This window comes from Brassica oleracea, chromosome C5 (genome assembly GCF_000695525.1).
Source record: "Brassica oleracea var. oleracea cultivar TO1000 chromosome C5, BOL, whole genome shotgun sequence".
Taxonomy (NCBI): domain Eukaryota; kingdom Viridiplantae; phylum Streptophyta; class Magnoliopsida; order Brassicales; family Brassicaceae; genus Brassica; species Brassica oleracea.
Window position 1 is genome coordinate 30,420,684 of NC_027752.1, and position 12,140 is coordinate 30,432,823.

Genomic DNA, 12,140 nt, shown 5'->3' on the forward strand with positions numbered 1-12,140 from the left:
TTTTTTTTTGTCTAATGTATTTTTGTAATAAAATGTTTAATTTAAATATTTTTGCAATATTATGAAAAAATTTCAAAAAGTATAATGAATATGTTAATTTTCAACATTTACAAGTTAGAGGTGTAAAATGTAAAATAAAAAAAGAATCTTTCAAGAATATTCCTTTTTAGAGGAAAAAATAGAGGAATACATTGGAGAGAAACTCACCTCTATTATAGAGGAAAAAATAGAGAAATACATTGGAGAGGGTCTTATGTTAGTAATAAGTGTTTGCATGGCTCGGCATGAAATTAAACTTACTATGTATAAAAACGATTTACTGACGTCCAGAATTTAGTAATTAATTATTTTAACTAAGTGGTCTTCGCCTAGTGGTAAAGGGGTTCCAGCTGGAGTTTCCGCTCTGGTTTCGATTCCTCTTGGCCACCTATAGACGCCTTAAGTGGCAAGAAAACATGAACTTCTATGAGCCTCTTGATGATTAGTTCTTGGGCCTAGATAGTCTTTGGGATCACACCAAGGTTATCAAAAAAAAAAAACCTTAAGTCCAGGATTTATGGATTATTATCTATACTATTTACACAGTTAATTGATTAAAGAAAAAAATGATTGTTGACTATTGGCTATCACATGACTTACCATTCAAACTAAACTAATGTATATCTAGCTACACAAAGTATATATTATGCATGTCAATATCCCTCAACTTAATGATATCACGTAGTTAACATCACGAGTTTAATTTCATTCATCTAAAAATTGACGCGGATGTCAAAGACCATTTAAAATTCCCGTTTTATCAATTTAAATATGATGTAGCTCACGGTAATTTAACTAAATATGAAAGTTATATAAGATATTATGTAATTTTGTTTTTTAATTATTTAATAAGTTTTCTTATGAAATTTTAATATAATTTCTGTAATTCATTTGATTAATTGTGTGATATATACTTCTTTGATCATTTTTATCATAAAATTTATTTCATGTCAATTCACTGACTCTAACATTTTATTTGTTTAATATAAAATTAATTAAACTATTGAATTATTTTATTTATATTTTCATAAACAAAAATTGCATCAATTTAAAAATGTATCAAGTAAGTATATATCACATAATTAATCAAACGAATTACAGAAATTTTATTACAATTTCATAAGAAAACAGATTAAATAATTAAAAAACAAAATTACGTAATATCTTATATAACTTTCATATTTAATATAAATAAAATAGTATAATTATATATTTTTTCAAATACATTAAAATAAAAATGTTAAAACACTACTTATCAAAAAGTATTAAAACATATTGATTTTGTAAATTAGATATTGTTATACATATTCTTACGCTTTTAAAGCGTGTGTTACAATATCATTTAGTTTAATTACGGTCGGGTCAGTTATATTTTAATTGATGAAAAAGATATTTAAAAGGTCTTTGACATCTACATCAGTCTTTGAATGAACAAATTAAACTTATGATGTTAAATACATAACATCGTTAAGTTGAGGGATGTTGTCATGCATAACATATCTTCGTGTAGCTAGATATATATTAGTTTAGTTTGCATGGTTAGCCATGTGATGACGAATACTTTATGTAGTCATCAATCATTTTTCCTTGGTTAAATAAATTTATCTCTTTTGTACGGGGGTTTTGAAAAATTTGTTCAAGAGAATATATTCTGTGTGTGTGTATTCGATTTTATCCAGCGCTATGTTCTGACTTTTTAATCAATCTTACGCATTAGACCATCTCCGATGGTTTCCCTCATTTTTTCTCTCAAAATGAAGTAAACTCAAAATGAGGTTGTGATTTGCTCCAGTGGTTCCCTTCATTTTCTCCCTCAATTATTATTATATTCATTCTTCAACTTTTTATTTTTTGCAAATAACACCTTTTATTTCATAAGATTTTAGATTATACTCACTTATTTTTAAATTATATAATTTAACCAAATATTAACTTATAAAAAGCAAATATTTATTACATTAATAAAGGTACATAACAACATACAAGATAATAGTAAAATTTTACTTAAACAATACTATTACTATATTTTTCCCACAAATGATCAATCGAAGCATTTCGAAGAGAGAAATGAGCTTCTTTATCCTTGATTTGTCTACACCGACTCAAAAAATCGGGTAGTTTCGTATTCAGATATTTCAACTTCCGGAGGTGAAACTTCTCATCTAACTATAATTGGTGCATCGAGATCACGCTCATATTCAATTATCATGTTGTGTAAAATTACACAAGTAAACATTATGTCATGAATCACATCTTTTTTCCAAAAACGAACGGGTCCTTTCACAATAGCAAAACGTGATTGGAGAACTCCAAAATCACGTTCCACATCTTTTCTGCATGCTTCTTGTTGCATAGCAAAATATTTATTTTTAGGACCTACTGGCTCTTGAATAGTTTGCACTATGGTAGACCATTTTGGATATATTCCATCAGCCAAATAATAACCCATACTATATTATTTTCCTTGAATGACGTACTGAGCAGGAGGAGCAATACCTTGAACAAGATTGGAGAAAAGATGAGAAGATTCCAACACACTGATATCATTATTGGTGCCTGGCATACCAAAATATGCATGCAATATCCAAAAATCATAATCTGCTACGGCTTCAAGAATAATAGTTGGTGATCCGCTATGGCCTGCATATTGTCCTGCCCACGCTGTAGGACAATTTTTCCACTTCCAATGCATGCAATCCAAGCTCCCAAGCATTCCTGGAAAACCTCGTTTTTCACCAATGTAGAGAAGCCTGGCAACGTCATTCGGTGTAGGAGACCATAAGTACTGTCCTGAAAATATCTCCACTATGGCTCGACAAAATCTTTTCATGCTCTCTATTGTTGTTGACTCGCCTATCTTGATGTACTTGTCTGCAGCATCTACTGGTACACGATATGCTAGCATCCAAAACACAAGTGTTATTTTCTGAAGAGATGATAATCCAAGTCGGTTTGTTGTGTCTCTTCGTTGTTGAAAGTAGTTGTCATGACTTTCAACAGCATTAACAACACGAAGAAATAAGGAACGATACATATGATATCTCCTACGAAATATATCTTCATTGTATCTCGAAGTGTCTGAGAAGAAATCGTTGAACAATCTAATATGTGCACTTTCTCAGTCGCGGTGGATGAAAGAACGACCAAGAACTGAGCCACCATAGATTGCTTGATTGCTTTGGTGGTTGAGAAGATGATGTATTATCAAGTTGTTTTTGGCGATAGCACGACGTATCACTTGTTTTTCGTGGTCGAGATTATTGATTATTTCCATATTTTTCATCATCATCGTCTGAAAAAGAAGACGGTAGATTTGTAAAACCGAAATTCATTTTTTGAAAGAAATAAAGGAAGAGCCAAGTAGTAAATACTGGTTGAGTTTTTCTTATGTCTACAAAACATATAAAAGTTGTAGTATTTATAAAAATAATGTGAAACCTCTTCAAATTTATTTATTATTTTTTTATCTAGTTTTGTTACAAATAACTTTAAAATTATGAGAACTTTAGAATCACTTTTCTTTGTATTTGTCTAATCTTGTCATAATAGATTGAGAAAAATAAAATTTTAAATTATGTTTAATGTGTTAAAAATCAGCTGAATTTTGAAGAGAAGTGTAAGAACTTTATATTACTTTTTGGGGAAGACGACCTATTTCCACACCAGAACTATCATATAGTAACAAATGTACACAATCTTTCAACATCGTCATAATTGCACACCATTTCTGTATAACAACCTATTTCCACATGCAATAAAAGTTCGAAACTTATTTCTCCCTAAACTTTAAAAGATGAACCAATACCGACAAATAGCGGTTTAAAGTTGGTTGGCCTTCCTTAAACCCAAAACTTAACCACTGGCTAACTTAACTAAAACAAAACGACCCGATTTTGACCCAAGTAGAGAATATAAACCAGATTAAATCAACCCAATACAATTAAATCCTCTTTCTCTTTCGTGTCGTTGCTCCTCCACGTTGTTGCTCCTCTGCTTGGCTTCAATCAGGTAATTTCACAATTCTCTGCCTCTATCTCTCTCTCATTAGTGTGTTGTCTCTCTGTCTCTCTCTACTATTGACTCTGTGTCTCTCTGTTTTGCAGAAACGATAATGGAGTCATGGACTGATGTGAATGTAGAGTGAAACAGAAATCAAAGAGGAAGAAGATGAAGGCGTTAATGCGGACTGAACAGAAGAAGAACCGTGTTGGGACCCTCACGATCGGACCTTCAATCAAAGTTTGGGAGCCTTACAACGTCTTCGATTCACCTATGTTTCTCTTCGAATCTGGATCAAGCTATATCTATGGCTGTTTCTCATTAGTTTTGTGTATTTTAGTATATATATTATTATATGAAGTGGAAACACAAGAATCAAGCATAGTCCATTGGTTTATGTGCTCCTGTAACCGCTTAACATTCCGAGTTCGAATCCAGGATGGAGCAACTTTTTTTTCCTTCTGTCTTTAACTAATGTAAAATGACGTAAACGTCCTCATCTTCTTCCTCGCCAATATTTCCAGGAATCCCTAACCTCCGCTTCAGTTTTTTTCTTTTCACGATTCTTGACCAAATCTACTTCTTTTTCTTATGTATTTACTCAATTATTTTAAGTCAATTATGATTTTGAACCAACAAACTAACACATACATACAAATACACTTTCTGAATTTTTAGATTTTAGGGTTTTAAAGGATTGAAATCGATTTTGGGGCTTTTAAAATGGTTTGGGGTCGGGTTTAAATGGATCCCTAGTAGGATCTTCGTTTGGGTCAGGTTATACCACTATCAATCGATACGAACTGGTTTACTATCGGTTTATCTCATAAACCATTAAAACCAAACCAAATTTTAGTGCGCGTGGAAACGAGTTTCGAACTTTTATGGTGTGTGAAAATAGGTCGTTATACTTAAGTGGTGTGCAATTACGACGAAACTAAAAGATTGTGTATATTTGTTACTATATGATAGTTCTGGTGTGGAAATAGGTCATCTTCCCTACTTTTTGTATTGTCTTATCTTATCTTATCACAATATGTATGCTAGTGAAAATTTTGTATGAATTATTTTTATTGTGTTTCAAATCAGCTTGAACTTTGTAGAAAAGTGTGAGAACTTTGGAATCACTTTCTTTGTATTATCTTATCTTGTCGTAATATATTTTCTAGTGAAAAATTATTTGAATTATTCTTATTGTGTTATTAAATCAACTGAATTTGTTGAGAAGTGTAAGAACTATATAATTACTTTTTGTATTCTGATCTTGTCACATTATATATGTTAGTCAAAATTTTATTTAAATTATTTTTATTGTGTTTTCAAATCAGCTGAAACTTTGTAGAGAAGTGTGAAAAATTTGGAATCATTTTTCTTTGTATTGTTTTATCTTGTCAAAATATGTTTGCTAGTGAAAAATTATTTGAATTATTCTTATTGTGTTATCAAATCAGCTGAATTTGTAGAGAAGTGTAAGAACTTTATAATTACTTTTTGTATTCTTAAATTATTTGTATTGTGTTATCATATCTGCTGACAATTGGTAAAAAAATATAAAAAATTTGGAATCACTTTTCTTTGTATTGTCTAATCATGCAAAAAATGTTGTTCATTACACTGACATATTATTTTCATTCAAGGAATATAAATCTATAAATAGCATCACATGACCTATTGTTTTCATTCGCAACACTATAACATTTCATAAAATTTTATACCTATCTACAAAATGCCACTCCGTACATGCGGATATAACCAAGAAGAAGATAGACTTATATGTCAAGTTTATATGCAAATTTCTCAAGATCCAATCACATGTGCTTATCAAACATCTGATCAGTTCTGATCTCGTTTGGTAGAAACCTACGAGAATGAGAAAAATGAAAATTGGAGTGAACGTTCAAGAAGATCCATCCAAGGTTGTGTTCAGACTAATGAAAAAGCAACAAAAAAAGTACATGCATGCATCAGACAATGCGAAAATAGGCGTCCAAGTGGTGCTTCAAATAATGATATTGTAAGTTATAATATATTACTTGTAATTTTTCATGTTTTATTTGAATAAATAATCATTAGCTTAAAATATTGTGCAGTTTAATCAGGCCAAAGAGATGCTGATGGAAGATCCAAAATGCAAATCAGGTTGGAAGTTTGATCATGTTTGGAATATTATTAAAAAAATTAAGAAATTTCAAGATCAAGGCTCTCATGCTAGACAAGTGAGAAATCCGTGTGGTTTTGGATATACATCTTCTGAATCTAAAAATCATACTCATGATTCTGCTACACAAGCATCTCCAAGTTTGTCTTCATTTTCTCTAAATTTAGATGACAGGGAAGATGTTACTGGTGGGGTTTCATCTCAGAGACCAATTGGAGTGAAAAAGGCTAAGTTAAAAAAAAATGTGATGATCAAACATCTATCGTCATCAATACCTTAGAAGAAGGAAACAAACGACTTTTGGAGCAACTAGAAAGACAACTACACAAGGGGAACACCACTTGGAGATTCAGAGTCGGAATTATGCCTTAAAAGAACTAAAGGAAGAGAACAAAATTTTATTTCGAGATTTAGCTTCCATTCAAGATTCAAATATTCGTGCATATGTCCAAACTGAACAAACACAGATGTTACAGAAAATGGATACACAACACCAAGATCAAGGAACTCCTCATGCATCTACCACATTCAATCAATATTTTAGTGATCTTGGTGGATCTAGAAATAATCTACCTGATTATTAAGTTATTTTAATCAATATTATATTAAGTTTGTCTTATGTTTAGAATTGTTACATGTTGGATTAAGTTTGTTGTTTTCTTAACTTTGTATTGGTTAATGGTATTTTTTTCTATTTTCTTTTCTTTTAATTATATTTTATAATTTATAAAATTATAAATTATAAATTATATTTTAATAACTAATTATTGGTAATTATATTTTAAGAAATTTAATCAGTATATACATATTAGATATAATGTTATAAAAGTTATGTTTAATGTTAATGTTTTGTTTATGCATAAAATAAAGATTGTCAAAAAGTAAATGACCATTATGTAAATAAAAAAAATCTTGACATCAAAATGAGGTTGTGAATAGTGTTCTCTCAGATTTGAAAGAATAATATTTTTATTTTATTTTTCCCCTCAAAATGAAATATGGATTTTCATCATTTTTTTATGTTTTCCTTCGTTTTGATGCACCATCGGAGATGTCCTTAGATTCAGTTTTTTGTTTCTTAATGATTGATTAAGATCCTTATGATGATTCCGGCAAGGTCAATTCAGCTTAGTCAACAAGATTTAAGCATGCATCGTCACTATGTAATGTAATGGTATTTGATTGGTTGCTTCTGAGTCTGGTCTTTAATTGTTTTTTCCCTAAAGTGGTCTTTATCTTCTTCTTCTTTTTTGTAATAAAGTGGTCTTTATCTACTCTACGTATACAATGAATTTATATATTACCATTTTGTTCTAAAATATAGATTATCACATTACCTTTGTAACACCTTTGAACCACACAGCTAACATGTCATAGATCAAATCCAATTCGTACACATATTTTTCTTACATAATCAATAAAGCAATACGTATTTTGTATAGGTTCGCACAGTTTCAATTCAGTTTTAATATATACCTGCTCACCAGATATATATACAGCGATACAATTTATAAACTAATTAGACATTAATGAATAAGCATACTAAAATATTAGTCATATCATGTAAGTAGAGTATTCTTTAAATAACCAATTTGTATTTTTGTTTTCCAAAATATGAAATATGAACCTAAGTAGCACGGAATTTTCATCAAATATCTGCTTTCCCTTCCGAAAACGGATTTGGAATAAGAAGCTTATGAAAACTTCGAATTTTTTTTTTCCAAAACACTTCTAAAATAATCTCTTTAAAAACACGGTGGAAAATTACATTTTCATTTTGAAACCGCACTCCCATTTAAAAAACCAATGTCATAAATAATTAAGAAATATAACGTTATGTTTTTATTTTAAATAAAATATAAAAATTACTAGTATTAAAATAGAGAGAATAAAAATATAAAAGTATTAAAACTAAAATTTTAAATTAAATTTGTGCACAATAGTTTTTTTTATAGAAGCTCTTGCATATATATTCAAATAATATATTTTATCAATTATTTGTGAGATATTAGATTAATAAGACAACATTTTTTTATAGATTTAGTTTGTTAGTATTTTGTAATTATAATATGAACTGAATGATTATACAATTATTAAAAATGAATAAGTGATTTTTTACTTTTTATTTGAAATATAATTTTTAGTCATAAGTCTTACGAATATTTTTAATATATATACGTTGCTATATGCTTTCTAACACGTATCCACTTTCCTAATGTTTTTTTTACTTTGTTTATGTTCTTTCATATAATTCCCCTTCTATGTGTACCATTCCATGTAACATAGGTAAATATATATTTTTATTCTTTCTATTTTAGTACTAGTAATGTTTGGTGGATCTATGACGTAAAGGATCGGTAGTAATTTGATTGGGCTGGAATGTGTTTTCTTGTTCAATATGGACGACTATGCTAAAGACAAAAGAAAAACATATTAAACACAAAAAAGGTAAGAAATTGATTAAAATAATTTAAGTTGGTTATTTTTTTTTAAATACATTTAATTAAAAATATTATAATATATAAATTTAGGATTTAGTTATTATTGTTTAGAATTTAGTCTTTAGGGTGTGAGGTTGAATTTATAAACTTCTATAAAAAATTATAAATATTTTCATAAATTTATAAATGATTTAAAAGAGTTAACTTAGTTCCCCCCTTAGTTTTTATCCTAAATTTGAAGTACTAATAAAATGATTACCTTTAACTGTAATTTTTTTTTTAAATGTATAAAACTTATGGTAAAACTGATTTTTTCCAAAGGAACACGACCCAAGTGATTGATCTATAATTTCATATTTTTTAATAATTATATATAAATTAAATATCAACCAAAAAAATCGGGAATAAGAACAGTACAACCGTCTCCGGTATGTGAAACATCGGCAATAGGCTGTAGGGAATCAGGCTTAAAACAAAGATAAAGTAAAAAATAAGAGAGTTAAAGGAATTAAGTGAGGGAAATAAGTCAAGTGAAGTAGAGCTTCAGTTCAGATGAACACAGGAGGTCAACCAATCCAGTAGTCGTGATTTTGCGTCGGCCATGTGTCCAAACCAGCCACCGTTCTGTAACCGTCATCGAGACCCCGTCGGAGGAGACCCGCGGCCACAATGCCGGATCTAAGAAGACTTGAACCCCGAAACCCTAACCACCGTATCTACCTTGTATGGTCGCCGATTCACAGATCCGATGAAACCGCGTACAATTCCACCGTCACCTCTGAGTCGAGAAGAGACCGCATCAGAGGAAGACTCATCTCGAGGAACCCGCCATCCCCAAAGATTGCTCCTCCATCACGAGACCACTCGTAGATCCCGCCGTCCTCAAACTGAGCGCATAAGCCAAAGTCCCCGACGAGACACCGGGACCACCAAGCTCCCATGGAGGCCACCACAACAGAGCATAACCAAATCGCAGAGAAGAGAAAGGGAGAGGACCTCCGAGAAACCACCGTGAATCGAAACTATTCCGACTTGTCGTTGTTGTCATCTGTTACGATCCAGCGTGTAAACTATTTAGGCCGAATCCCAAACCCAAACTAGCAAAGTGATGATAATTTAGTTCATAGGAAGAATCGAACCCATAATTGATGTGGATACACAACAAGCACCAAGATAGTGTCACTAGGCTACCACCACTTGGTTATATTATAAGTATTTTACTACACATATATCCCTTTTTTGTTACGAACATACTGTATACATTACGAACATATTGTATACATTCCATTTAGTGTTACGAATTACATAATTCAGACAACCATCTACGCTTTATGTTAGTCATTGTATTCTATGATTTGTTTTAGGACTGGACATATAATCCCTTAAATTTGCTTTGATGTTTCGATGGTTTACTCGTTTCTGGGAACTAAAGCGATTAATATAGTATGAAAAAACATATAACTCCAGAGAAAATTGACGTGATGCTAATCTTCATGTCAATAAAATTATGCATAAAACTTATATTTTTCTAATATGTGTGATTTTTAAACGCTAAAACAGAGTTTTAAAAAAGGTTTCACAATCAGTTCATTGTAGTTAACCTAAAAATATCCCACCTGACTCATTCGTATTTAAAACTTTTTAAGGAAATAAAATCTTGAATCATGGATTGGAATTCAAATTCCAAATAAATTATTTGAAATTTAAATAAAGACAAAAAAAAAGTGGAAAAGTGAACGAGTCCAAAGCAGGAAAGTCTAAAACAAAGACTTGTACAAATAGGAAATCAGAAGTGCAGAACGAGAGTTGAAGCACTTTGAAGCATTACATTTGCTCTTCTCTCTCTGCCTCATTCTCACTCTCAAAAGAACAGTTTTATTATGGATGAGACAAAACAACAACTGGAACTGACGCAAGAACAGATAATGGAGTTTAAAGAGGCCTTTTGTCTGTTCGACAAAGATGGGGATGGTTGCATCACTGCTGATGAACTTGCTACTGTGATCCGCTCGTTGGATCAGAATCCAACCGAACAAGAGCTTCGAGACATGATCAATGAGATCGACTCCGATGGTAACGGCACCATCGAATTCTCTGAGTTCCTCAACCTCATGGGCGGCAAAATCCAGGTTTACATTAATTATATGAAATTAGATCAGTAATCTTTTTCTTTTTGCTAAACTTAGATAATAATCATATTGAGGTTTTGGTATTTGTTTATTGACTTTTTTTTTTGACATTTTGGTAGGAAACTGATGCAGATGAGGAGCTGAAAGAAGCATTCAAAGTGTTTGACAAAGACCAAAATGGTTACATCTCTGCTAGTAAGGTTAGCATATAACTTATCACGCTTTCCTCTCTTAATCGAATTAATGTTTCCTATTTTTGTTAAGCATATCTATCGATCCTTATATATTTAATCGTAGTTAGATTTTCGTTGATCAAGTATTATAGAGTAAAGATCAATTCGATGTACTCCGTTGCGCATTGCAGAAGACTCTGTACTTGCGGTCTCATTATGTTTTATTAAATTCAATGATTGAAGACATCGATGATCCATATACAATTACGACTGATTGTTTTGGTATCTAATAATTCAATGTCTAAAGTAGGTTTTACTCCTATATAGGAGAAATCCAGCTATAAATCATGGTTAGGAACATAGGATCTTTTTGTTGGGAAAATTACCCAATATCGATGAGATGAAGATGGGATTAGACAACTAAAAGATTTAAGAAGAAGACTCTTTATAATTTTGGAAAGGGTTTACAAAGATTTTGTTTTGAGAACTCTCTCTTACAAATATTTTCTCTCTTTGTTTTCTTGATGTGGGATGATTACAAATGGTGCCAAGCACCCCTATTTATACAAGTGGAGGAGCATACTCCAACAAGTTCTAGATTTCTCTAAATTATTATTTATTTCAAAATATCTAACTCCATAACTTTCTCTCTTCTTCTACACACTTCTTCATCCTTCTCCATTTTTTTCTACATATCTCTTCTTCTTGGGCTCTTGGGTTATAACTTGATTAATTATTATTCTTGGGCTAATGAGGGAAAACCCAACAAATCTCCCCCTTCCCGATTCAGCCCGAAACCATTGCCATTCCCGTGCCTTTGCAGCAATCTTCAAACTTCTTGATCGGTAATACCTTGGTCATAAAGTCTGACCAGTTTTCATCGGTGTGTACCTTGTTGAGATGTAGAAGCTTCTCTTCAAGAACTTCTCGAATCCAATGATGCCGAATGTCGATGTGCTTCGAGCGAGAGTGAAATGTTGGATTCTTTGCTAGGTGAATAGCACTTTGGTTGTCACATAGCATGTTGTACTTTTCTTGTTTTACTCCTAACTCAAGCAAGAAATTCTTCATCCATAGCATCTCCTTGCATGCTTCCGTTGCTGCGATGTATTCTGCTTCCGTGGTGGATAAGGCAACACACTTTTGTAGTTTCGATTGCCAGGAAACAGCTCCCCCTGCAAAGGTAGTAACAAAGCCTGAT

General features: G+C 31.4%; 2 protein-coding genes and 1 pseudogene across 2 annotated transcripts in view; 2 read left to right on the forward strand and 1 right to left on the reverse strand.

Annotated features, from left to right (window-relative positions):
- Positions 1–2,494: 2,494 nt before the first annotated feature.
- On the reverse strand, positions 2,495–3,073 carry LOC106344970. Its single transcript, XM_013784254.1, has one exon. It carries the CDS (start codon positions 3,071–3,073, stop codon positions 2,495–2,497), a length of 579 nt encoding a protein of 192 aa, XP_013639708.1.
- A 2,751-nt stretch (positions 3,074–5,824) lies between these two features.
- Positions 5,825–6,780, forward strand: LOC106344971 (annotated as a pseudogene).
- A 3,668-nt stretch (positions 6,781–10,448) lies between these two features.
- Positions 10,449–12,140, forward strand: part of LOC106293446 (calmodulin-like protein 11) — a 5,579-nt gene continuing 3,887 nt past the window's right edge. The window contains exons 1-2 of the mRNA XM_013729123.1: positions 10,449–10,766; positions 10,886–10,966. Coding sequence (XP_013584577.1) covers positions 10,518–10,766; positions 10,886–10,966 — 330 coding nt within the window. The 5' untranslated portion in view covers positions 10,449–10,517. The remainder of the gene's footprint in view (positions 10,767–10,885; positions 10,967–12,140) is intronic.